The sequence below is a fragment of the Diplotaxodon limnothrissa genome, linkage group LG11 (assembly GCF_057381915.1).
Source record: "Diplotaxodon limnothrissa isolate DT_005_m linkage group LG11, D_limnothrissa_male_GT1.1, whole genome shotgun sequence".
Taxonomy (NCBI): Eukaryota; Metazoa; Chordata; class Actinopteri; order Cichliformes; family Cichlidae; genus Diplotaxodon; species Diplotaxodon limnothrissa.
This window is the reverse complement of record NC_140606.1, coordinates 30,452,475-30,480,445: the sequence shown is the minus strand read 5'-3', so window position 1 is coordinate 30,480,445 and position 27,971 is coordinate 30,452,475. Positions and strand designations below refer to the sequence as shown.

The 27,971-nt window shown below is 40.8% G+C and overlaps 1 protein-coding gene across 2 annotated transcripts; it reads right to left on the bottom strand.

Moving 5' to 3' along the window:
- Positions 1 to 87: 87 nt before the first annotated feature.
- Positions 88 to 23,917, bottom strand: plekhg4b (pleckstrin homology domain containing, family G (with RhoGef domain) member 4B). Of its 2 annotated transcripts, none has more exons than XM_085365743.1 (23): positions 23,688 to 23,917; positions 18,614 to 18,811; positions 16,469 to 17,702; positions 11,805 to 12,008; positions 10,990 to 11,113; positions 10,475 to 10,568; positions 9,860 to 9,946; positions 9,517 to 9,633; positions 8,997 to 9,095; positions 8,651 to 8,793; positions 8,400 to 8,538; positions 8,184 to 8,306; positions 7,931 to 8,092; positions 6,929 to 7,797; positions 6,111 to 6,360; positions 5,746 to 5,835; positions 5,152 to 5,376; positions 4,808 to 4,978; positions 4,539 to 4,716; positions 4,302 to 4,418; positions 3,836 to 4,114; positions 3,187 to 3,413; positions 88 to 132 (listed from the first exon to the last, which is right to left on the bottom strand). In XM_085365743.1, exons 1-23 carry the CDS (start codon positions 23,754 to 23,756, stop codon positions 88 to 90), a joined length of 5,244 nt encoding a protein of 1,747 aa, XP_085221869.1. In that variant the 5' UTR covers positions 23,757 to 23,917. The 2 variants fall into 2 exon arrangements, with proteins under 2 accessions (XP_085221869.1, XP_085221870.1); XM_085365744.1 differs by having other exon boundaries at positions 7,931 to 8,083; positions 8,187 to 8,306.
- Positions 23,918 to 27,971: the final 4,054 nt, after the last annotated feature.

The window sequence follows — 27,971 nt, the reverse complement described above, 5'->3', positions numbered from 1 at the left end:
TTGTTAATGAGGTTGTGAAGGGAACATTACAGATGTCCACCCCTGTGACATCGGTTACTTACTGAGCTAAAACCCCTCAGCTCTGAGTCAGACCAATGTAGACAGGCCTACTGCTATATGAGAGGTCTTGCTCTGGTAAAAACAAAAGAGCAAAAAGTAGTGAGTGAAACTATAGAAGCAACTACAGTGGGGCAAAAAAGTATTTAGTCAGCCACCGATTGTGCAAGTTCCCCCACCTAAAATGATGACAGAGGTCAGTAATTTGCACCAGAGGTACACTTCAACTGTGAGAGACAGAATGTGAAGAAAAAAAATCCATGAATCCACATGGTAGGATTTGTAAAGAATTTATTCGTAAATCAGGGTGGAAAATAAGTATTTGGTCAATAACAAAAATACAACTCAATACTTTGTAACATAACCTTTGTTGGCAATAACAGAGGTCAAACGTTTACTATAGGTCTTTACCAGGTTTGCACACACAGTAGCTGGTATTTTGGCCCACTCCTCCATGCAGATCTTCTTGAGAGCAGTGATGTTTTGGGGCTGTCGCCGAGCAACACGGACTTTCAACTCCCGCCACAGATTTTCTATGGGGTTGAGGTCTGGAGACTGGCTAGGCCACTCCAGGACTTTCAAATGCTTCTTACGGAGCCACTCCTTTGTTGCCCGGGCGGTGTGTTTTGGATCATTGTCATGTTGGAAGACCCAGCCTCGTTTCATCTTCAAAGTTCTCACTGATGGAAGGAGGTTTTGGCTCAAAATCTCACGATACATGGCCCCATTCATTCTGTCCTTAACACGGATCAGTCGTCCTGTCCCCTTGGCAGAAAAACAGCCCCATAGCATGATGTTTCCACCCCCATGCTTCACAGTAGGTATGGTGTTCTTGGGATGCAACTCAGTATTCTTCTTCCTCCAAACACGACGAGTTGAGTTTATACCAAAAAGTTCTACTTTGGTTTCATCTGACCACATGACATTCTCCCAATCCTCTGCTGTATCATCCATGTGCTCTCTGGCAAACTTCAGACGGGCCTGGACATGCACTGGCTTCAGCAGCGGAACACGTCTGGCACTGCGGGATTTGACTCCCTGCCGTTGTAGTGTGTTACTGATGGTGACCTTTGTTACTTTGGTCCCAGCTCTCTGCAGGTCATTCACCAGGTCCCCCCGTGTGGTTCTGGGATCTTTGCTCACCGTTCTCATGATCATTTTGACCCCACGGGATGAGATCTTGCGTGGAGCCCCAGCTCGAGGGAGATTATCAGTGGTCTTGTATGTCTTCCATTTTCTGATGATTGCTCCCACAGTTGATTTTTTCACACAAAGCTACTTGCCTATTGTAGATTCACTCTTCCCAGTCTGGTGCAGGTCTACAATACTTTTCCTGGTGTCCTTCGAAAGCTCTTTGGTCTTGGCCATGGCGGAGTTGGAGTCTGACTGTTTGAGGCTGTGGACAGGTGTCTTTTATACAGATGATGAGTTCAAACAGGTGCCATTCATACAGGTAACGAGTGGGGGACAGAAAAGCTTCTTACAGAAGACGTTACAGGTCTGTGAGAGCCAGAGATTTTCCTTGTTTGAGGTGACCAAATACTTATTTTCCACCCTGATTTACGAATAAATTCTTTACAAATCCTACCATGTGGATTCATGGATTTTTTTTTCACATTCTGTCTCTCACAGTTGAAGTGTACCTCTGGTGCAAATTACTGACCTCTGTCATCATTTTAAGTGGGGGAACTTGCACAATCGGTGGCTGACTAAATACTTTTTTGCCCCACTGTACTTCTGCTTCAAGACATCCACCTTAAAAATAACATTTAAATAACCAGTTCCCCTTTACAGGACACTCTGCTTCATTAGTATAGCTGTCTAATAAGGAGTGTGCGCTTCGTAGCTAAAGATCCAGGTGTAGATAACGTGATGAAAACATATATATTTTCAAGAAAAGACCTTAAAAGGTTTGCAGATGATGGACGGCCTGCTTTATGTGAAGTGCAGTATTATGTAAATTAAAATGAGTAAAATAAGTAAATTATGTTTCCAGCTTGAAGTTTCTTTAAAAAGTAGTTTTATATTTCTTGTTCAACAGTTTTTAAACTGTTTTTTGAACAGCTGTTCTTTCCAATCCTAATGTTGTTGCTGTTTGCAAAAAAAAAGATTTCAGAGAGACATTTTAGAATAACATGAGCGTAAGATGTAAATAACTGCTCATTTCTGCCTCAGCTGTTTTATCTTAAAAACTATAAACTACAATAACAGGCACATATAGCTGCAGCCAATCCAGACAGTCATGCAGTTTCTTTGCAGAAAATGTTCAAAATGCTTTACAAACGTTGCTCGCTTCATCAAATTACAGCCTTATTTATGCAATTTTTGCCACTAATGTCCAAATGAGTCTGTCGAACTGTCATCACACTTTGGATCGTTTAGTTGTCTCGCGCTCGCGGGCATCGTCTGTGTATTTACGATTCCTTAGAAAAGACTGCGTGCTGCAGCAGCTGCACCTGCCTCTCACGCTCGGGCTTAGAAAGAGAGAAAGATCACGCTTCCAGATTAAGAACGGCGAAAATGCGTGACAGATGAATTCAGAAACGAAGCCGACATGTTCAAAGATCAGCACGTTGCTGGGAGGGAGTGCATGTCTGAAAGGGGTTTCAGGAAATGTCACTTGGACTGAAAAGTCCTGTTGATTAGTTTTGGTTTGTTTGTGGTGACCTGTTATATATGTTGTACAAAGAGATGTTGTATTATTTAGCCCACCTGCGTTTATTAACTGAATGGAAAATGACTGTCAGAAACAAATGATGCAGTTGAATAACAGTGGAAACTGCTAACACTAACCACAATGACCACACATACAATTTAACACTTTTAAAAAAAAGGTTTCCACAAAAACCTTAACTGAGTGGCAACTGAGCGTGTTTTGTCTTGGTCTTTTCTGCTTTCCAGACTGCTACACAGAATCAAAGAGGCACATATGAACCACAAATAGGGAACAATGTGCCAAAGTTAAATGACAACTTCTTAGAAAGCTGTAACATGAAAATTATCATAGGAGAAGGGAAGAAGTGAAGCTAGGCAGAGGTAAAGTATGAAAAAATGTGATGGCTGCAACAATACAGCCTCAGTTTTCTTTTACATATATAACAATAACAATGACGGAAATCAAACACTCACTGCTGTGATAAACTTGGTGCCTTGGGGCTGGAGGTCTTCATCTTTCTGGAAAATCGAGGGCTCTGCTATGGAGGATGGAGGTGTGGTGGAGCAGAGGAAAGAAGAGGACTCATTGTTGTTGTAAGATTCCATGGTGACGTTGGTGTGCCCGGGTACGGCGAGCGTATTCAGTCCTGTCACACTTTCACTGGATGTACACTGAGAGGATGTCTCAGAGCTCTCAATGACTGTCACAGAAAGCGTGGAGAAAAATTAGATATATAAATAAAGCAATACAAGATCAGCAAGACAGGACTCTGTTCCCTTCATTCACAGCTTGAGTTTAAAATTTTCTGTCATTTGCACGTTATTAAAGTGTTCAAAAAGACATTTATTTACACATTTTATGTGTAGGAATTTGTGACTTTGGTGACTCCTTGTGGTAGCAGCAAACACGACACCTAACTGCATGTTTTATTTACATGTCTACTTATTTGTTCTATTGTTTATCATGCAATGCAGTTTTGTGTAATAATTTTGGGTTAGTTTGAAGTGCAAATTACCAAAGTTTGCTCTGTTCTGTGCTCTGTGATTAGATTGGATAAGGTTCACACTTGAGAAACTGTGAACAAACAAAACAAAACCGGCGAATGCACATCTGGTCACTCACTCATGGAGGGCTGGCTCACGGTGTCCTGCTCCAGCTCATCTTCCTCTATGCAGTCATAGGGCCACTGGGTAAAGGAGGGAACGCTGCCTGCTGGGTGCGAAAGTGTGTGCGGGTGAGAGGGTGAGGAGTACAGGTGGAGATTGAGGGAGCCCAGCAGGGAGGAGGACGACTGGCTGCTGGAGGAGGAGGTGCTGCTGTTGGAGATGGTGGAGTGAGGCCTCTTGAACGAGGCCACGTGTTCAAATGAGGACACTGCGATGGACGCTCTCGTCCTCGACTCTGGCGTTAGAGAGAAGTGAAGTGAGCTGTTAGATAAGCAACAATGAAAACCAATGTTGTGGTACTTTATTTGTTATCACACCTTCAGAAAGATTAATGCATTAATTGTACTGATTATGACGCAAATAGCAAACACAGATATTCCATTAGAAAGAAAAAGAATATTTAGTTCCCAAAGTCAGCTCACCTGCCCCCTTCATGGTATACTCAATGGCTCTGTCACTGATAGCTGCGTCACTTGGCTTGATGTCCATGAACGGTTTGCTTCCAATTCCCATAGACACCATCTCCAGCATGCGCAGCTCTACAATCCCAGCACAAAAATATCTCCAATGACTAAATGTTCGTGTGTGTCACCTTATTTGTTTTGTATGATGTATTTAAGAGTTTGTGTCAAAGTGCACAGTCTGTCACAGAAACAGACCTCTGTTTCTGAGCGCCTGCCTCCACAGAATCTTCCCAATAATAGTTGTCCACACCGCCTTGACCTCTGCAGAGCTGGCTTGGAGTATAAACGTGTCTTGTGACTTCCTCCGACGGAACCAGATCTCAAAGCGTAGGCCGCTGTCACCGACATTTTCGGTCATGCCTATCTCTGCTGTCTATACAGAAAACAATAAGAATATAAAAGTAAAGCTCTACTCTAAAAGCAGTCCAGACAAAATAAATCCTCCTCAAACAATAAATTCTTACTTTGAAAGACTGTTTGTAGATGTAAATGTCATATCCTCCCTCTATCTTCCTGGTCTTACTGAAGAGGATGAGGTCTTCAAACAAGAAGACTTGGCGGAGGTATTTCCTGCGACCACACCAGACCATGAACTCATCCTGGCAGCGGAGTTGACCCTGTTCTTTCAGATTCACCTGGAGAGGAAACATGGCTGCTTGCACACATCAGCGAGAACAATGCGATTCCTGGTGGGAGTCTGACCTTATTCTACTGTATCGCATTTAACACAATGAACTCCAGCAAAAATAGCTTTGATGACCTAAGTTTGAGTATCTCTGTTTCATATCTGTGCCTGCCTATAACTTACATCACATCCTCGAATGGCGTCCATAGCCAACAGATCGTTCCCATGGCGGAGCTGAAACTTGACCATCTCTTCTGCAGTGCGAAGGTCACTCAGCTCCTGCTCCTGGGACTGGCTGCACTCTTTTATCAGGTCTTTGAGCAACAGTGCATATTTACTCATCCTCTGAATGGGCTTCAGCAAGTAGGATGCCAGGTCCATCTTATCCCCGAGCTCCATCTGCTTATTCTGGAGGAAGAAATCATCATTACACTTTTAGATACTGCCTGGATTAAAAAAAAGAACTGCCATCACTTCATTCGTGGGTTTGTGATATCCTTACAAAAGCAGACATCATGAGGGATTGATGATTACAAACTACATATGCCCTAAATTATGTCCTGTTTTAACACCTAATTATGTTTAATTTACTGGATGCCGGATTAAAAAGAAACACCTAAAATAGAAACTGAGACACATGAATGAATAAGTTCAGTAAGCAGTAGGGTCATTTTCTCGTAAACCTGTCTATAATCAGAGAGGTTGAAAGGTTGTTTTGCAGCCTGTATCCAGTCACTGTGTGAGGAATGTAACCAAAGTAAGAGATTCTACACGCACCTTAAAGAATTCGTTCCCGTGGCTGCTGAGCAAAGCGTCGGACTGCGGCTTATTTTTGCTGTACAGAGCATACATTCCAAACTGATCCTCCTGCACACAACATTAACAAGTTACAACACTACAGCAAAATGTATGCTGACATGTCAGAATGATTCACAAAGCGTGCCGAATGATTCAGAGACTGTAAATTCACCAGGTACTTTCATTTTGTTGCTGAGTACATGAGCACACAAGCAATAATGGACCAGTGTGGGATAATGAAACAATCACTACATGACAAACTAAGCTAGTAACTATACAGCAACACATCTCGATGAAGCAACGAGACCTGAAAGCTGTTTCAAATTAAGTGTAAGGATACTCACATGCCGCAGAAAACAGCTACTGATGGACAGCGGGGATTGGGTGCACGCCTCCAGCTCTTTTAAGAAATACTGGCTGTGGAAGTCCCACAGTTTCTCCACATTCCCAAAAATGATGCTCCGTTTCCCCCGCAGGTCCTGAGGCAAATCGAGGCGCTCCATTTCGGGGAAATAGTGCTCAATGATGTAGCTGAGTGAGCGAACGTACTCCCTCTCTGTGGAAATCATTTCGTCCATGATGTGCTGCACTTTACTGTTGAACAGAAGGACGCATCAGGGTTAAGACTGAGAACAACAGGGATGATAATGTGGACAATTTTGATTGTTTGACAGAGAGTTTCCCAAAAAAAAACAGTTAAAAAACTCCAAATCTGAGGGTTAGATTTGTTCGCCTTCATTTCATAATATAAAAAGTTGAATATTTTGGCTGGTCTGGTTTGTTTTTACCTGTAATATTCGCAGGTACGCAAGTCTATGACTAATCTGACAATAACTGACTGTAACACCATTAAAGTAATACCACAAGACTGTCATTAAAGCCTAGTAATCACCTGAAAACTACACACTACTTTTTAACAGGTCGGTTCCAAGAAAGTATAAGGCAGGTTTAAAGCAGTTAATATGAGAATTTGAAGGCTTTTTAAAAACTTCACATGACTGGCTTAACAGGCCTGAGGCTGGTGTAGTTTATCATGAAAATGTTAGTTTGTGTGGTATTTTTTTCCATCTCTTACAAAAATATCATAAACGTGTTGTTTATAACTACGTACTCATCAGATTCTATCCCAGCGTATTCTTGATATAACTGATTAATTCCTCACCTGCTCTGTTTCTTTCCATCTCCATCGCTGCGCCTGGTATGGATCCTGCAGGGCGTAGACATGCTGCGGCTGCGGCCTAGCGTGGGGCTCATCACATCAGGTCTCTGCAGCTTCTTCTCTGCAGACACGTTATTGGTCACCTCCAAACCCTTAATGTAGACGCCTGTATATCCGTGAATGTGACTGACATCCGAGTGGGTGCTGTCTCTCGGGGATAGCTCATGGCTCATGGTCTTCTTCATGATCTTCTTCATGGGTTGCTTGCGCACCCGGGAGGCTCCAGAGTAGATGGGCTCGGAGCGGCAGGAGACGATCGAGTCGATAGTGCAGTCGCTGTCTGTGTCATCAAACATGGGTGGGCTCTGTCTCAGTTTGCTCTCGCTGTCGGGGGAGAAAGTGAAGTGTGATGAAGAGGAGATTGAACTTGTGGGACTCTTGGAAAAAGGCCTGACAGAGAGATTTTTGTTGTCCTCAAAATTTAATGGCTTAATTGGTCCAGGTAAACGCACACATCCATTAGCTCCACGCTGCTCTGGAGTGATGATCTGAACTTCTGCAGGCTTCAGAGAATCCGTATCGGCAGCTGTGGAGTCCTGAGCTGCTGCCATGGCTCGAGCCAAAGTCTCTTCCAGCTGCTGCTTGGTCTGTTTACATTTGTGCCACACGGCGTTCCACTGCTGCAGCTGCTCAGGAGACTCCAGTGAAAGCACCATGTCATTAAGTGTGCTGAAGTTTTCCATGGAGAATTTGGATGCTTCAGTGCAGTAATCCTGTAGGACCTGCACCACAGAGGGCGAAAATCTTCCCCCTGGGCTGGCCATACTCAGTTGATGGAAGTAATCCTGACAGTGGTCCATCCACTGGTTTGCCTACAGGTGTAAAAAGGTGGTTTAAATATGTTAGATATACACAATATGGCTAAATACAAACCATTCAGTGTTCAATCTTTTAAGAAAGGTCATCAATTAAAATGTGGTATCATTTTGCATGAATTTTACTTACCGAATCATAGAACTCATACAGGTTGGCTAGGATATCTAGCTTCGCCTTCCTTTGCTCAACTCTGCTCAAAATGGAACCCAGATGTTGTTTAAAGTCGAAAAGAACCTCTGGAAGGGCCTCTGGAGACTCTTTGACCAGCTGCAGGCCACGTCTCTGCTGGTTCTGTGAGCAAAAAAGATAAATTTAGCACTGAATCCTTTCTAAAAGTTAAATATAACATAATCAGTTCACGTAAAAGTTGAGGTATCTTTACCACTGATTCCTCCAGAAATTGGCTCAAGCTCTCTCTCATCTCCTTTATTTTGGCTGCAGACAGAGTTAATGATTCCAAAGGCGCAAGCTGCTTCTCTCCCGCGACACTGAACCAAAGTTTGATCTGAAAAAGAGAAAGGAATTGTCAATTACTAAAAAAAAGAAAAGAAAAGCTCTGCAGAGCAGGTGGGAATATGGTATTTAATGTAAAAGTCACCTGCTGAGTTTGCTCCTCAAACCTGTGCGCCTCCAGCAAGCTGTCTAACTGTTTCTGTGACTTGTTTGAAAGGATCACAAGCTTATGAACTTCTTCATCTACTTGATTGTAGAGTGCGTTTAACATGTCGACAGTGTCCCTGAAAAAAAATGAAAAACAATATTCAGACAGGTTACAGGAAGTTTATTTTAATCATCATGGGTACTACTCATTATGACCATTGGGCACCATTGCGTCCTATCATGATCTACCTGTAGTTTTCATTGTCGCAGGCTTCTTCCTTCCTGATACGGGCAAGTACAGTTCCACCTTCCAGACGGAGTCGGTTTAGACAGGTGTCATCTAGTACACACTTCATGAGATGCTTCTGCTTTTCTAACACCTCAGACACCTCCTGACATAAACACGGACACGGGTAAATGGATGGTCACATTTACACAGTAGATTTTTTTTTTTTAATATCCTGGAAACTAAGAATGAAACAAACTGGTAAACATTTTACTACAAAAAAAAAAAAAAAGCCAGCAGACATCTATTGTGTGTGAGTGGAGACACATAAATCAGCAGGCCAAACTGTTTGCAGGGCTTTGCTCTGACCTTAGAGGTCTTTAGGTTGCTGCTGGCGCTCAGTGAGCTAATAGACTCCTGAAGGGAGGTGATGGCCGCACTACAGCTGGCGGCAAAAGGTTCGATTTTCTGTAAGTAAAAGAAGACAAGAGGAAGAATGAAAGCAAGGGAAGTGAGACTGTTAACACCTACAGTGTCAAAACAGCGATATTACCAAATGTGAAACTGATCATGTTTCAACTGGCTTGCTGGTGGTGGAAGTTTGCCTTTGGGGCTTTCTGCCAGAACGCTTTACTTTTTTTCCCCTTTTACATTATTTACAGTACTCAGCTATAATTTGTTTTAGACAGCAAAATCCTTGGTTACATTAGTCATGTCTTAGTAAGAGTTCAAAGCAAACTTCTCCTATGTTTATCTGGCTTAGAGGTGCATTGCCCTGTAAATCTGGGTGTCTTTTTTCATTATGAAATCAAGCATCTAACCATGAAACTGGAAAAAAGGTATTACATACATGTTTACACTCTACTCCAGTCGCCTTAGTCACACTCACCTGTCTGAACTGGATCCAGTGGTTGTGATCGTAGTGGAAGGTGCCCTCCAGGTCTCGTGTGAGCTGGGTTTGGTCAATGTACTTCAGCAGGGCCTTCAAAGATGACACAGTTTCTGTCTGGAGAAAAAGAAAAACATAAACAAACATCCAGATTTCAGTCACAGCACGTCTCCTGCGCAGCTTAAAAAAAATCTCTGTCATCACGGCTTGCAGTAATAAGATCAGATAAGAAACTTTCAAAAATCATCCCTGTAACAAATGGAAATGAATTCTTGCAAGTGTGTAAACAAAATTAGGCCTAGCCTTCACCAACATGAATACTGCACATTTATTCTATTTTTACCTGTACACTGATGTCTCTCTCGGGTTTGCTTGCTACCTCTTTGTCCGACAGGAACAGAACTGAGTAAAGTGCATGTGGTATTAAAGTCTAGAAAAAAAACACATGAGCATGTTTTATTTAAGATACACTTAAAGCACATAGATTATAATACAACATATAGTTCTTATGCTATGAACAGCTAAGTACTGTGCGTTCAAAGTGACTTCGGATGTTTGTGTCAAGGTTTACAGCATTATCACCTTTACATCAGGAAGAAATGTATTATCAGAGTATGATATCTCTCCTGCGAGTCAGCTGCAGCCAGCCTGCTCCCAGCGTGTGGTTAAAAGCAGACAAGCAAGGACAGGCTCCTCTGCGAAAGCCCTGAGGCCAGCCTTTTTCAGAAAAATGTCTTGGAAGTGCACACACTACAAGTTTAAGGTGTGCCTCTTAAAAAGAAAAACCGCACTATGCCAGAGACAGAGAGGCAGAACAAAAGGAAATGTGTAAGGAATGAGGCAGTATTTTATCTCTGACAGAGAGACACATAACATTACAGTGCAGGAGGCAGCAGAGGGCCTGAAAACTCTCCGGGTGTGTTGGAGGGTAATTACATGTTTTCCAGTGTGGGCTCACCTGAAACTCAGACAGCGATGACAACAGAGCTGGAACAGGCTGCTGCCTTCTGCAGTCTATTACAACAGTTATACCTTGATCACGCCTTTCTTTCCTAAAACCGAAGCATTACAGTTATTGTAGCATCTGTCAAACACATGATGGCATGATGTGATACAATATTTTGACACCTGACAAATTTGTACACGAACACAGATTTTTGTGATGATGAAGTGACACTTAAAGTTAAGTTTCAGACTTTCTAAGCAATTTTGGGGGGATGGATGTTGACCTTAAAGCAAACACATTGTGTTGTCTAATAAGAGATCTAATAAGGGATGAAAAAATATGTTCAACTATACTTAATGGAAAGACTTCTTTGTTCTATAGCTCCAAATAAAAGCTGGAATGGAAAGAAAACTGGAAAAGTGTTAAAAACACTAGCTTGGATGAGTTCACCTTAGAAGTTAATGATAGGTGTAGAAGTCATTTTTAACCCAGACAAAATAAACCGGCATACTGCATGCATGACTTACCGCAGAGTTGAGTAGTAGTAGCTAAGTAAGCACGTCAGATCGTGGACGGTGCAGATCTCACTTGCCCACAATGGAGCTCTTGTGCACACCTGCACCACTGCTCTCCCACTACGGTCTCTGGTCCCTGGTAGAGAGAAAGCAGAGATGGGGGTCAGAACTTAGCTCTACTTTCTTCCCACACCAAAAATATAACTGCTCAAGCTTCATAGTGATATGACAAACTAATGTTTTTTAGAGCAAAAAAGTTTTGGAAATGCCAGTTCGATAAAAAAACAAGGAGAAATATCACTCACATAATAAGAACACACATTTTTAATGGTTTTGTCTAGGCCTCCCTTAGATAGATAATTTAGTAGATGTTTCAGTTTCTATTGCTGTTGCTTTTTTAGCATCAATAGAAAAGTTTCGGTCCATTACCTTCGCTTTTTGGGGGGGAGGTGTGTTATTTTATTTTTGAATGATTTCAGAATTGAAAAGAAGTGAAATATCTTTCATCATTTTTTTTATTAATTTTTGAGACATTACATCATAATTTTCACCAAAAAACATAAATAAAGTGCACATTTTTAAGATGCGCAATGTTGGAAATCAGAAATGTGATAAAAATGAGCAAATACGATCAAGGTTAAAACTCATATATGGAAATTGATATTCATTTTTTTCTTAATTAGTTAGAAAGTTCAATAAATACTGCAATTTCAAAAAAAGCTGAATGTTTCGGGAATTATTTCATGGTTCAGGATTTATGAGAAAATGGATGGATGGATAAAATAATTTCAGTACAGGCTGATGGGTCTGAATCAGCTGTCCTTTACCTGGCAGGATCACAGCCGCTGATGTGAGCAGCTCCTGATTGACCTCTGACACCAGTTTGGGGAAGGTTAAATTATAGTCACATGAGGAGCTTTGTACCGAGGCCACTCTGATTGTTGTCCCATTTGCAGCTTTGGGACTGTGCGACTCTTCTCCACTAGCTCTGTGCCGCCTGCTTTCACTGTTCAGGCTGTCGTTACGCTGTCCTGTAAAGACAAATAAAAAAATCTGAGCACTAGTCTGATGTTTATTAAGCAAGCAATCAACAACACAGTGCAATCAATAGAAATTTGAAGCTTCCTTTCACTTCTGTACTCTCTTTCCTAGCGGTGATACCTCATGAAAGTGTGTTTATTAGTGGCCAGCTAAGTGCACTCAATTAGTGAGTTCACCTGAGTCATCACAGAGTCCAGGTGTTTAGTCAGGCTGAGTCACAGGCAGACTCTCATACCTGCACCTCCTCCTATTCACTTCTACATAGCTCAAGGCTCTTTTTACAAGAATTGTGCTCCTGGAATTTTTAATTGATACCACAGTTTACAGACCTGAACCTGAGGCTGCAAACCTGCATTCTAATATCCAATCCAGTATCTCTACATCCTACAGGATACTTCATGGTGTCTTGGCCAACAACTGGGATGAAATGGACAGATGAGCATGCACGGTACATAATTAGAATTAATCAACAAAAAATAGTGGTCCAGAAGCTAAAATCCCTGGAAACACTGATTTTATCATGTGTGATGTGACAATTTGCTGCTTTTCTTTGTTCTACATGATAACTACTGGTAATTGAATTTTTGTGGTTTTTGGACAGTATATATGCCATTTTAGCTTAAAAAAGGTTTTTAAAAAGTACTCCAACTATTAACATAGCCTAAAACTTTACACAAACTCAGTGTTATGTCTATAATAAATTTGCAGTTATCTATCTGTGATGTGTTGTCTGTATAAGCAGTTTGAGTATTGTCCTGCTCTGTTCTGTGATAATAAGCCCTCCCAGCTCAGCCTCTATTGTCTTCAGAGAATTAGTGCATTTCCTGTGCGACTGTGTGACCACGCTTGTGTTTGCTGCAGGTTTCCTAAAATGCTTTGTTTTGAGAGGAAGTGACAAAAGTAGGCTAAAGCTTCCTGTGTATTGTCCTGTGACACAGTCTGCTTTCTATCTTCTGTGTTTGACACTTTTTTAAGTCATCAAAGACTAAACAAGCACTGGTTATTATCACTTAGTGATCACATATAAGAATCAGGATATTTGTTGGCTCATATCACAAGTAATTTAATCAATCATAGAGTCTTTGTTTTTCAGACTTGTATGAGTCAGCGAGCTTTCGGGTTTTTATAGTTAAAAGACAAAGGCTCAATTTATAAAAGTTTGTTTTCCAAAAACATCCCCAGCAGCTGATTTGTTCACAAGTTAAACTTGTGTAAACGAGCAACCCATCTGGGATTGCTGCAGCCCTCATTCCTGATAAGGCTCATCTCACTATAGGATGCCAGTTTTTACAGAATTTACACGACTTTCTATAATGTTGCTGGAAAAACCTGCTTGCCAAAAGCTGAAATTCAATCCCTCTGAAGTAATCTCTGAAAAATCGAATTTATATACTGTATTTTTGCCCAGTGCTGTTTTTTCAACATAATTAAAACCACTTTTTAAAAAAAACCCACAAATACTCACAGCTAATGTCTGGCACTGCCCGATGTTAAGTACTAGAGAATGAACAAAACTGCCTTTTTTAACCTCACATTTCAATTCACGGAAGAAGCTCTAAAAACAACATGATTCCCTAGGTGGTACTCTCACATCAGTGTTTTCCTGAGCTACCCAGAACGCACCAACAGAAAACAAAACAGACTGACAGCAGTAAAGAAAACACAGGATTGGGACTAAAGTGCTCTTTCCAGGGTTGGACTGTACCTGTTCCCTCAACTTGCCAAAAAACACACAGAGTGGGCTGTGAAAGGTTATCTGTCACCAATCGGAATGAAGTAGCTGAGAGTTATGAGCACTCAGACTCCAACTGTAGTCATCTAATGAACTGTTATAACCAGTCCTGCTGCAGGCTGTTATTGCAAAACCACCATCTAGCTATTAAGAGGTTTTCATAACCTCAGGGTGTATTATTTGATTAGTGACATGATGATTTAACCATCGGTAAACCAAACCTGTTAAAACTGAGATGTTTCAGATTCTGTCAGATTTTTGAAAATGCCTGTGCAGTTTTCTAGTACAGAGGCATTTCTCAGAGATTTATCACAGATTAAATCACCATTTGTTATACTAGTAATGGTCTATACTATTTTTGACCAGCATTTGAGTCTCTAAACTTATACTGCTTCTTTCAACTAAGAAAAATTGATAAAAACCAAACAAACCCCAAAACTAAACAAAACTAAACAAACAAACCTGTATTGTCAGTCAATAACTTTTTACTACACGCTGTCTCCCTCACATATCTTTATGTGGAATTCTACCCAGCCCATCCTCCTCGTTAACAAACAAAAAAAAGCAGCTAGCGATGACATATCAACACTGTTTCTTTCCTTCCACCACTTGCTTCCACTTAAACTTAGAATTCATTTTAAAGTTTTATTAATCACAGCGTACTTACCTGCATGCACATAATTACCATGCACGTACTTGCCTGCATGGCAAGGCCTTGCCCATTCAGGTAGGTACATACATGTATGAACTTATGCTTGCATGTATGTCAGGATTTTTAGGCTACACTTGGTGTGGATTTTATCCTGACTATGAAACACTTTTTAATTGTGTCTTTTAAAAACTACAAATAAATTACTTTTACGATTTTATTAGTGAGTATGTACTACAGCACCACCACAAGCCTGGGGTTAACACAATTTAAAGTGTCAGTGTTCACAGTAATGAAGGAAAATATGCAACTACAATACATCCTTAGTGTAGTAATAAATAAGCAAAAAGTCCCACTCTCTGGACTTCTTGTGTCATAGAGATTGTTTACAAAATAATCCAGATAATGCTAATGATGTTACAAATGACCTTCTTATAGACTCTGATGGTAGACACATCTGTCTTCTTGTCTTGTTAGAACAGCATTTGATACTGCTGATCACAAGGTTTTCCTACGGAGATTAGAAGACACTAATATTAAAGGAATCATAGACTCCATATTAGATAGACTCCTCTTTGTACAGGTAAACGCACGGGTTTTTCATGTGTGAAATGTATTTATGGAGTTCCACAGAGTTCTGTGCTGGGACCACTACTTTTTACATTATACATGCTTCCCTTAGGCAACATTATTAGAAAACAGTGCATATACTTGCAGCCCAGATGAAACGAGATGATACAAATCAATTAGTTAAAAGACATACCAGCCTGTATGTAATTTTCTTTCTTGTTACATTTGGTCCTAAAAATCTTAGAAGCACGGTGCCCAGCTTACTCTGGATGGCATAACCTCTATTAACACCTTATTTACTATTTTAAAACAAATATGTAGGACTGCCTTCTTTTATCTGCACAACATTTGCAAAATTAGAAACATCCTGTCTCATTCATTACTTCTAGGCTGATAATTATAATTCATTCTTATCAGGTAGTTCTAAAAGTTCCCTAAAAGCATTCAGTTTATCTGGAACATTGCAGTAAGAGTACTAAAAAGATGAGAAAGAGAGCATATTTCTCCAATATTAGCCTATTTTCATCGACTCCCTGTATTTAAAATCCTTCTCCTGATATATGAGGTCTTGAATGATCAGGCAGCACCATATCTTAAAGACTGCACTCTTACTTCACTCTCAGACTTGTACTTCTTAAGAGTTTCTAAAAGTAGAATTGGAGGCAGACCCTTCAGTGCCGAGTTTAAATTTGTGAGACAGACACCCCCTCTCTACATTATCAATACTTTCCTTTTTGATAAAGCTTATAGTTAGGGCTGGATCAAGTGACCCTGAACCATCTCTTTGTTATTCTACTATAGACTCAAACTGTTGAAGCACTCTGTGTGAGGCGCTTTTCTTAGTATGTTTTGTCCTGTCTCCTTATGTTCTTCTTTTTCTTTTCTCTTTCCTCTCATCCCCCAACTGGTTGCAGCAGATGGCTGCCCCTCCCCGAGCTTAGTTCTGCTGGAACTTTTTTTATTTTTTGTTAAAAAGGAGTTTTTTCTTCTTACTGTTACAAAGTCCTGTGCTGATAGTGGGGGTGGACGTAGCTTGTTTGTTGGGTTTTCTCAAGGATACTGTATGGTCACCTTACAGTATAAATTGAGTTTAATTAATGCTCCTGATATTTATGTATGTTTATCAGGTGTAAATAGGTATTTTAGCCATTTGGTTCGTTCATTCCTGTTTCTTGAGAAATTTCTTAAGTACCCGCTAAATGAATTGCAGCAATTTTGCCATAATAGGATTTTCAGGACATGAGCCACCAACTGGCTCCTGTGTCTTTACATTTGGCTAGGATCAATTAATTGCTAGGTTTGCTGTGTTCATGACATTACTGATCATAATCGTGATTATATATAATGACTACATTTCAAATACTGCACTTGAAATTTACTTGAAAAGCATAAAAAAACATTTATAAGCAAATGTTCTTTATGTATTGGTGCAAAAAATGACCAACATTTATGACTTTAAGTGTAATTTTTGTGCACCGAGGTTTAACATCAGGACTTACCCGACTCATCCTTGCTGTTTCTCCTCTCAATTCCAGGAATTATGGCCTCCACATCCAGCTTTCCGAAACGAAAAGCATAGTTTAGTTTTTTGGGTGAAATTCCGGCTGATCCTCCAGAAGAAGATCGTTCCCGGTGGCCTTTAACCTGGCCTGCTTTGTTAGTCCTCTCCAGTGACTTTGAGCGCCTTTCTGCTCGTCTCTCAGCACTCCGCAAACCTCTCTGTAAGTAAAGTAAAGGTGTGCTGGGTCTGGAGTCATCACTGCTGAGCCATCCCCGGCTACCTAACCTCCGCGATGAATGTTCTCTGGAGGAGGTCTGTGTGTCGGGACTGTTACCCGGTGTCACAGTTCTCTCTCTTAGGGTAGCACTATGCTCTGAGCTCTCCTCCAAGATGGATTCAGAGCTCGACCCAAGGGTCATGGGATTCTGTAGTGCTTCCATGTAAGATTTTCTGAAAAGTCTCCTGGTCTCAAAAGTTGCAGAGTCTCTGTGGAGACGGCGCCGAGGGCCTGGGTTACTGAGGTCTGTGCTGAAAGAGAGCATCTTGGACCCCAGTCCTCCCTCTCTTGCACTGCTGCCCTCACCGCCCTTTCCTGTACCACACTCCTCAGTGAGACTTTTTATTTTAATCTTGGGTATAGCATTGTCAGCTGTGCTGGTGCTATGGCTCTCACTGCTAGAGTCCATGCGGTTTCTGTTCGGGGAGTTGGGCTCAGAGAAAATGGAGTCAGCTCCCTGAGAGTGCAGGGACTCTCTGGAGCTGCGATGGCTGTCCAGAGTCCCCGTAGATCCGCTGGTGCTGCAAGTGCTGAGATGGGCACGGAAACCACCTCGGCTGCAGTGCGCTTGCATTATAGCGTCTGCTGTGTTGCTGACAAAGAGTGGGTTGACCACGTTCTTCCACGGTGTCCTGAACACAGCCGTACCAGTGGTAAGCAGACAGTTCTGTAGCGGATGCAGGTTTCGGTCACGTGTTACATTCTGTAAGAACTCAGCTGTGAAGATGCTGCCGTACATGCTCTCTGAAATAGGGATTTCTGCAATGGCCTGCCCACTGATCGACAAACATTTTATCACTAGCTTGGCAGCCTTGCGTCCTAAAGGAACAATTTGTAGGTAGAAATCTCCTTGCTTTAATCTGACTTTATGCAGAGGTGCAAGCTGCAGGACAACTTTCTCATGGATGCAAAGAGGCCATCCCTCATGATAAAAGAGCAAGCCTCTGAACTTTACCTGTGAAGAGAAAGAGAAGTCAGTCAGTACTCCCGTAAAACATTGTTATCATATATGTGAGTCATGCCTCAGCTGTGGTACGACTTGGATCATTTCAACTGACATCTGCAAAGCAGTATTTAAACACATGTTTAGCTGTAATGGAGAGGCAAGGTGTTTTCATGGGGTGCACTGAGTGAATCACTGTCAGCTAAAGACGAAAACCTGTCTGATCAGGCCCGTTTTCACAGCAACCACAACACAAATCCGTGTTGTGACAGCATGAAACCCTAAGAGCAAAAACACGGTGCTCAAGGGTTGGCTTTTTTCATCTCTTATGAATGTCATGGCAAAGGCTGAGGATGTGATCTTCCTCCGAAGCCTCTCATATTGCCTACATTACAAAGACTCATGCACAGCAAGCTGTTCTCAGGGGCTAGGCTTAGATGAAACTATTGCTCTGTGGCTATCGTCACAGTGTAATCACCAGAGAGATGAATGCAGAGGAATACAGTTTCAGTGCTTTGGTGGTAGGGCCCTAACCCACAGCAATCAAAGCTTTTGAGAGAGAATATTGAATTTCATGCTGGACCCTAGAGTCCATGGCTCCCTCTCAAGCACTCCACAGTTTCCCTGTGTTTCGCTATTCAGAGAATGATGGCTGCTTTTCAGCTTGTTGCCTGTTTCCGGAACAATAATCAACTCTGTTTCAGTCTCACTTTTCCCACTCAGGAAAAATATTCACACTCAGCAGAACTGTTCACAGTTTAACTTCTAGTTGTTTATCTCTTTCCAGACAGTGAGATAGTTTTGGTTTCTTTTCTTAAATCCCCATGTCCTCTCTCTATATCTCTATCCATCTTCTCTTCCAAACACAGACATTCTTGGTTTCCTCAATTTAACCTCAGATACCATTACTATCAAGCACTCACACAGGTTTCTTTCTGTATGATCTGTAGGATCCTCTTGGCAGGAAGCAAGAAGTCGATGAGGCAGCGGAGTCCGTCTCCACGATATTGCCTCTCCACCACGCTGAACAGCTGCCAGAGGACGGTGACAGCAGTGGCACTGAAGGGACGGTACAGGGCAGACAAAGTGCTCTGGATACAGTTGTCCAAAGACTCAGCGTCCTGAGAAAAACAAGAGATGGGTACATTAACATATAAGCAGATGTGAGTCTAAATAAGTGGCTTCCAGTCTTTTTGACATGGAGATTTTGAGATTTATTTTTTTAATGAATTGCCAATTTTTCCTTTTCCAGTTGTAAAAGCAAGAATTGAATAAAAGCAACAGTCTGACAATTTTGTGCCTCAGTGCTGTGTAAAGGAGTTTTCAGATTTTTGAAGTTTCCTGGATTTTACAAGAAAAGGAGAAGAGACAAACATTTCATAGTAAGATGTTTCTTGGAGTCACAGGTTAGCAACTCCTAGTCCAGACAGCTTGTAACGAATTCCTTGAAATGCATGCAACGAAAATCAAATAAAAGCTATCTGTGCACAGTATACAAATATATAACTAGATAAACATATGCATGCAGGCTCCCATTTAGCCAGACTGTCAGGAAGTTTGAACATGACAGGGAATATCAGGCATCCCGGCAGAGGGGAAACACCTGGTTACTATGACGTCACCTTCAGCTAACACAAACAGGCAAACTGGAAAGTCCAAACTGGACTCCAGTTGCGATCAGGACGGTGGAACATGACCTTCCAACAGCATCCGTGTTGCCACATAGTATGATTTGACCCCTACATGACCCGGGCCACCGCCATTGGTCTCCCAAACTGCATGTCCAACACAGTTTGTCTGATGATGAGGACAGGATATTTGGGATTACAACAGATCTGAATGAGGATGACCTGTAGTAGTAGCCGGAGTCATGGTTCAAGCTATGACCTTCCTCTGTTCTGTCGGTGCCAAGGCCAAACATCACTCCACTATGTGTCCTTCCTGAATGGAACATAGCCGTGGAATAGAGACATCTGTCTCTCATGATAAGCGCACAGATAAATAGCAATGTCAGGAAATGTCTCACATATAACAACTTTGGGTGACACTTTATAATACAGCCCACGACTAAGGGTATAATAGTCCTGTATGAACTTATTTGAAATGTTTACCAACAAATATTTAAAGGTAGGTACACATTTATATATAAAATTTATGTTTTTTTAACAATATAAATATTATAAGTATCGTTCTCCCTTTTAAACTTAAAAGAAACAAATTATAGACCTGTGTATATACAGTAAAGTAAATTTATTTACTTAAGTTTACTTTACTGTATTTCTCCTTTTACAATCACTGTTCAAATATAACTTTCAAAATGAGTAAATTAAAACAAAAATGCATTTATATGATGGAACAAAGACTCGAATAAATAAACAGAAATATATAATTAGAATTAATTCAATCAAAATTGAACACCAAAGAATTGACCCTATAAAGTGGGGAAATTGAATCGTATAAAATCCATCATGCACATTGACATAATAAATATTAAATGATGATATTAAAAAAAGATGTTAAAAAAAAAGGAAATTACTCTTAAAATTACTCATGAATGATGTAAAATTACTTATACATTAATTTAAATTTACTAACACAATTTCTAATGACACAATTTAGTTATAGTATAATTCTTTTTTCCTGCAAAGACCTGCCTTTTCACGCCTTTATTCTAAAGTACCTAGCTGTAAGTATATAACTACACTGTAATTACAAGTAAAATACATTGAAATTCCAGTTAGTTACAGGCGAATTACACCCTCAGTAGGGGGCTGTATAATAAAGTGTTACCACTTTGCAAGATGTTGACCAACACAGGGCTTTAATATGCAGCTCCTCGATGCATTTTGCTACTTTCAGTTGAATCTCTATGCGACATTTGCATGTAAATAGAAGCTGCCAACAAATCAAGAGATCGCCTTTACTCTATTGAGTTTTGGTGGTCAGACAGCCCATGTTTCACCCTTTGTAGGATCTGTCTTGTTGATCTAAGCAGTGCAGCACCATCAATTAGAGGAGAGTGAGTACAGTTGAGCGCATTCGTACACATGCCACGACTCTACTACAAGGCGCTCATTGTGCACTCCGCCTCTCTAAGTGGTATGTGCAGTACAGTGTCGGTGGCCTGAAACAAAACACCCACTTCCATTAGCAGTCAGCTTGCTTTAGCGAGACAAAAACTTTTCTGGGCATTAGTCACTGTTGCGCTCAGGAGGAGAGGAGTAACATGGAGTTTTATTGGAGGAGAGCTAACAATGGGAGGAAAGCCTCAGCCGCATAGTTCGGACACACCAGCAAGTTTCAATTCAGGTTCCTAAGGCAGAAAAACAAGGGTAGTGACAGACGCAGTGTTTTGAAGAACAATTAGCCAACATTACAATTCAAAGGCTAGACATCGTGTTGCGCAGGAGTGGCTGTCTATGTAATCCAGTGCTACAGTATGGATACAAAAAACCCGCACTAAAAATAACAACAGATGGGTAATCCATTGTTTACACTCAGAGTAGTGACACATGTAAATAAAATCCTACCTATGGTAAGAGACACAGAACTTCCCACTGGCATGAAAAAAATGGAAGCTTTTCATTAAGTGTCACCTGTCTAGCACGAGATATATTTGCACGTCTCAGCAGAGTGACCAAGTTTAACCACCAGCGCTGAGCCTCCCATCCGCTCTGAGCCACACAGGAATGCAGTGTATATAGCTGTGTATGTCTAGCTTCAGAGCTTCAGGCAGGACAAGAGCAAATTGGGAAGTCCCAACCTCTCTGATGCCTGATCTTTCTAATGGGCTGCTTGTTTGATGGCAGACTGAGGTGGTAATTAATGGCTTTAAAGCTCAAGGTGGGACACTTTTGTCTGTGCCATCAGTAAACAAGCTGTCAAAAAGGTGATCAGAGCAAATGGGATGGTTAAACATTAAAGGGTTTTGTCTCTTGATGAAAAAAGCAAACCCAGAGGATTGATCCTGGTTATGTTTGACCTTTTCTGTTTTGTTAACCCCCCTCCTTTTTTATAAAGTTAAAGATATACGGATGGTGGTGAAATGCTTGATTAGTTGGTGATTCCTCTATTGCAACGCTTAATGAAATCATGTGTCAAGACTGAAAAGTCGGGCAAATAAGGAAAGAAGTGTATCAAAACCAAAAGAAAAAGTGAGAGACACAGAAGCAAACACGAGGTGGTCACTGACACATTTAGTGGGTCAGGGACACAAAAGACGCTGCCTGCCAGGACTCCAGTGGAGCATGAAGCCACCAGGGGAGTGTAACAGGAGAGCCCTGGAGCCCCCACAGAGGCTGCTCGCTAACCAACCTGCTAACAGCCTCAAAGGCAGCGGGACGACAAAGGCCACAGGTTGCTCAGACCTGCCCCGCTGCCAGGTGCCAGGATGCCAACAAAAGAGTCTAGTGAGACCTCCCCATTAAGCCCGCAGTAAGTTTCAGCTTTTGATCTGTACCAATAGAAATCCTATCTCATGAGAGAACGACAGTAAGAGGAGAGATGCTGGGATGTGTGGTCAGGCAAAAGGTGCACGCTGTACTCTGAATACATTTAAAAGCCACATTTTCTGATTATGTCAAGGAGCCATAACAAAGTCAATGAGGTTACTTGAGATCGCTGTTAGTTTGAAATACGGCCCTTAACGAGGAGCTTAAGACATGTAATTACACATCAAACTGTACACACAAACGCCACACTCTCTGTGTACAAGACACAGCACACGCTTCGAGAAATAAAAGCATAATCATACTAATGCTGTGGTCCGTAAGAAGATTAGCTGTTGCTGCAAATTGTAGCGTTGTTATCTTAGCAGATAACCCGGCGAGACAAAAGGATTGTGTGATGAACACAGATAGGTGTGAGAGGTGAGGCGATAAACTGGACCACCCACATACCCACAGCCAAAAGTACTACTTTTACAGTAAAGAAAGTAGGGGTGTTTCTGTCTTTTCAACGTATTTTTTAATCTGGGTCAGTAAGTCGTATTATTTTGATTTATTTTTAAAAATTTTTTAATAAGACCGACAAAAACTACCACTACTGATGGATTAAAGAGTAATTTTCACATATTCCCACAGTGTTTATGGAAAAGACTCACTTTATACCACCGGAAAGCGACTAATGACTTTGCTTCAGGATGTAAACAGCACCGCAGGCTTGTTGTTCTGCCAGTGTGTATGAAACACTGAATCTCACACATTTAAATATTATGTTCAATTCAATAAAACTCATTAATGAAGACAAAATAGTGAATGGAGGTCCTTCAGCCAATCAGGGCAGTGATAAGTAGTGACAACAGAGACAAAGGAGCCTGACAAAGTCTGTTGATACCTCTGCAGGGTAAATATAGAGTGGGTGCATTCCATTATAAGTGGGAGGTTGATAAAGATATCAGAGAGGATACAAACTTGTGTATCTCAGTGACTCCCAGAAATAATAGTCTGTTTATCATATCTTGCTTTCTCCTTTTCCCCCTACAGATAAAAGTCCACGTTTCTAATTTCTAATCATCATCAACACGCACACGATCTATAACTAGTGAAGAAATAAATCTAAAACGCTCATCTTTTACAACTGCACAACAAAAGTAATGATACAGACAGGCCGTGCAAAAGGAATTCATCACCCTTTAAAGTGAACAGAGCGCTACAAACAAACAAGTCCATGTTATATTCCCTTAAAGGAGAAATGAGCCGCTGGATATATGTGCATATCGAGCAATAACATAATCCCGATCATCGTTCGTGTCGTCCTCCCTTTTCTTCTAACACAATGCATGCATGAAAAGCTTCCTGCTGTGTTTTGACTACACAGCGACAAGTCAAAATATCAGCCATCTCTGAACAGTGACATCAAAAACATCTACCGCCATAATACAGAAACACACACGCAATAAAGTGGCTGAAAAAAAAAGGCAAAACAAAGTTCAAGCATGTGCAAAAACTTCCAGAGAGTCACCGAAATCCTGTAATTAAACACATTTCAAGCTCGTACCTTTATACACAGGTAGTTGTCACAGCTCCGTGATTTTGCTCTGGAGTGCATTTTGCCCAAAGGAAGCATTTAGCCACCAGAGAAACAATTCCAAAATTCAATAAATCACGTGTCTCCAAACTCCAGGTGAAAGACTTTTGTAATCCACACTGTGAGTGTAATAAGTCATTGCTGTGGTATCAGTGGGTCCGGCACCATTTCTCTCCCCTGTCTCTCTCCTTTTCTCTATGCTGTGGTGTCTGTAGCTGGAGTAGACTAAACTTCAGAGCGTGAGAGAGGCAGTGCGCGGGCTTCCCCGTCACTCACCCTCCCTTCCTCCAACATAACCTCCCCCGCCCTGCTGCTTGCTTTTCTAATGAAGCTCCATCCAGCTGGACAAATGCACACTCCTGCAACTTCAAGCTCATCATTCATAAAAAAAAAAGACGGGGAAAAAAAGAAAAAAGACACGTACACACTACCTGACCCGCACACCCCGACTGCCGTGAGCCCCAGCACTCCACCCAGCAGGCATCAGACGTTGACTAACTCCTCTCTGCCCTCCCTGACCCTCTACACCCCTACCTCCACCAGCTCCCCTCTACCCCTCTTGCCCACAATGGTCTCTCTTTGTCCTGACAATACAAATGGACTAGGGTTTCAGCTTATTCTGCTGCTTTTCAAAAGAAAAAAGAAAGGAAGACATCAGCATAGGATTGGTTGGCTCAGGTCACTCATTACAATGGCATTCCTCTTAAATATTGTCAGGGGACTGCCCTATCCTTTAACTGACTCACAAACCAATGACATATGGAGACATCCTCCCGCTACAGAAGCCAGATATAACTTCTTTATAATGACTCTAAAAATGTTTTGAATTATTAAAATAGGTTTTACCTGATTCCATAATGAGGAATTGTGACAAGCACTGCAAAATATCCCTCTCTTTGACACACAAGCATCAGAGGTGAGCATATTTTTACAGGAAGAATGCAACAAAATGATATGTTTGCTAGCTGTGAATGGTAGCTCCTTCCCATTTTTTCCTAAACACAGGAAGTCCTTGTTCGGAGGAACGACATGCTCTGTAAGAATACACACTCTGTGTGAAAAAGATCACATTAGGTCAGTCTGTGCAAACAGGGAAGGTAGTGACGACGGGTAATTGAGTTTGCTTTATTTTTAGAGAGAGAGGCGCTGGAGTCTCATCAGATGTCATTAAAGGCAGACATCACAATGACCTGAGAGGCACAAAAAGACACATCAGTGTGGGCACATTCAAACACACACACATGGTTACTCTCATGTTGACACTGATACTACGAGACATTTATACTTTGGTGTAGCGCATTTCTGGGAAATGAAACAAAGAGAGCAGATACTGTTATGCACTCGGTCTACATTTAGTCTTAGTCTTATAGCTACTGTATAATCTTCTGTGTAAGCAGAAGAAGACATACCTCACATATGCACTCTGCAAATACACACTCCTCTCTCTCCTACTCGTGTGTGTGCTTGGACTTAACCTATAATTTCTGCTGCCTTGCCTTTCCACTGGGCTGGTTTCAGTAGGTCAGAGTACAGATTTTCTTCTTTTATGTCTCTCCACTTTTGTCGTTTTCCTTCTTTTTAATTCATAGTTATCCCATTGAGTTAAAGTTGCTTCACATATACATATATATATACATATATATATATATACACATATATATATATATATACACACATATACATATACATATATATATATATATACACATATACATATATATATATATATATATATATATATATACACACACATATATATATATATATATATATATATATATATATATATATATATATATATATATATATATATATATATTAGAGATGGCACGATACCACTTTTTTATGTCCGATACCGATACCGATATCATAAATTTGGATATCTGCCGATACCGATATGAATCCGATATAGTGTTTTTTAATCAACAAAACTGTTTTTTAAATATCTTGCTGCATTTTGTATAAGTTCATACTCAAGTTTAAAACAACAAGTACACTAAAGCTATTCTGTTATACCTGTATGCAAAAAAATATATTTCATAGTTCAGCAATACTGATCAATCTAATAAACTTAAACCTACACCATCCTCCCTATTCTGGTATTTTAAAGAGTACTTAGCATAAATATTAAGCAACCTAACTAATAGGGTTCCAACTCCCAGCAACAACAAAAATAAATAAATAAAAAATAGGGAACCACCCCTCACGCTCCACCTCATGATGCTTAATCGACGTAATCAACCTTAATTTGATGCAGTGTGAAAAAAAATGCACAGAAATCAATTATTTTTCAAGAAATATTAAATAGATTCAACATCTTTCTTCAACAAAATTGCAGACTGCACAGATGGTACCTTCCCAAAGGAAAAAGTACTATAGCTTACTAGGGTATATATATTAGACTTAATAGTTACTATATACAGTAATTGACTTCTATTCATTTTACATCAAATTAAAACTTTGGGTGTCAGATAATTATTTATTAAAAGCTAGACATTTTAAATGAGAATAAGAAAGAAAAGTATGTCTTTGTGCCCCCTTTTCCCTGTTAATGCCCTATCGGCCCCCCTGGCTAAACTTTGCTAGATCCGCCCCTGCACAGTTACCAGCGTCAGCTACGTAGAAAAAGATCCTCGAGTAGAAAGTAATATTAAATACATTCTAACAACAGCTGATCAAGCTTAAACGTGCTGCTGTTGTTCAGCCGCTGGTTTCCTCTTTCTGGTGCAAAGTGGGCCAAAAGCAAACTAGAGAGACGGACTGACTCGCGACAGAAAAGCCGATCAGCTGATCGTTAAGCAGTTTCATGATTGAAGTAGCAGCAGGAGAGGCAGTCGCTTGTTAAGCTTAACGCAGGAATGCTTTACAAACATTCAGAGATGGACTTACACACTTGCTTTACTTCTCTCGGGATAACTTTGTCGGAGATGAAATGCCGGGTTGCTACCGAAGCTCCAAATGCTATCCAGACCACCGACAGGTCCCGCATGCCACAGCCGCTCTATCAGGTGATGCATACTGCTCCGACCTGCTAACGTTCTGAGGTGAGTTACGGCGTGTTGCAAGTTTTGTGAGGTGCTTTCGTGATATTTAATGGATCGGATTACATTTTTTATTTTTCTCCGATATCCGATCCAGTAATTTAGGTCAGTATCGGACCGATACCGATACGTAATATCGGATGGGTCCATCTCTAACACATATATATATATATATATATATATACACTACATGTTTACAAAAAAGAAACATTGTTTAGCTACGAAAGTAGTAAATTCAAGTTAATTCAGAGCTGCCTTGGCAGGTGTCCACTGTGTTTGTGTCTCTAAAACATGTTTATTAGATTTTCAGCACTGAGTGACATTAAATTTGATTTAATTTCTTTTTATAAAACTGGCAGTGGAGTAATCAGCAGCTCTAATCTTTTAATGGCTCCAGCAGATCAGAATTTTCATGGTGTACAAATACAGGGATTCACACAATATAAAACAGGCTGCATACAGACACTTTAGTAGTATTTCTACTACACGCACCTCATCCTGCTTTGTCGTATTTTTACTCTACATAGGGATACTGTTTACAAAAATGAGCTGGAATAAGCTCCAGCCCCCGAGCTCAGGATGCTGATTTGGATACGTGGTTAAGAAGGTCTAAGAAAAAAGGGAAATGAATATCAGGTTGTGCTCATTAAGATTTGAAAATAGTGAGTGACACTATAAATTTGTCATGAAACTGTGTACTGAGGCCATAAATAAAGGGAAACATAGCATCCTTTTTCATAGACTTCAGCGCAATAGGATGTCTTTTTGCAGCCCTTTTTGAGAGTCTCCCCCTGCTGGACCTTGAGAATAATACATGTTTAATGCACCTTTCCATTCGCTTCATTTTTGAGACCTGGAATCTAGCTTTTATACATACAGTTTTATAGGTCTTTTATTATGCGATAGAGAAGACTTCATCTGTCTACATTCTGCATTCATACATATCCTTTTTGGGATTGTGGACAAATGTCTCATCTGTGGCCACAAAAAGAGACATCAATGCAGCCCTGCTGCACTGCTATAAACAATAAATAAAATGCACTCTACAGCCAAAATGTATATTTACATGCAGGGTGATTTATTCCACAGTGCTGATGACCTTATTCTAAAGACAACAGCACATCCATCTGTGAGCTCTATTTCCCTGTATGTACAGTGTTTTGATTCACATCAAGATAGCAGTTAAGTTCGAGTCAGTAGTGCATGTTTGCAC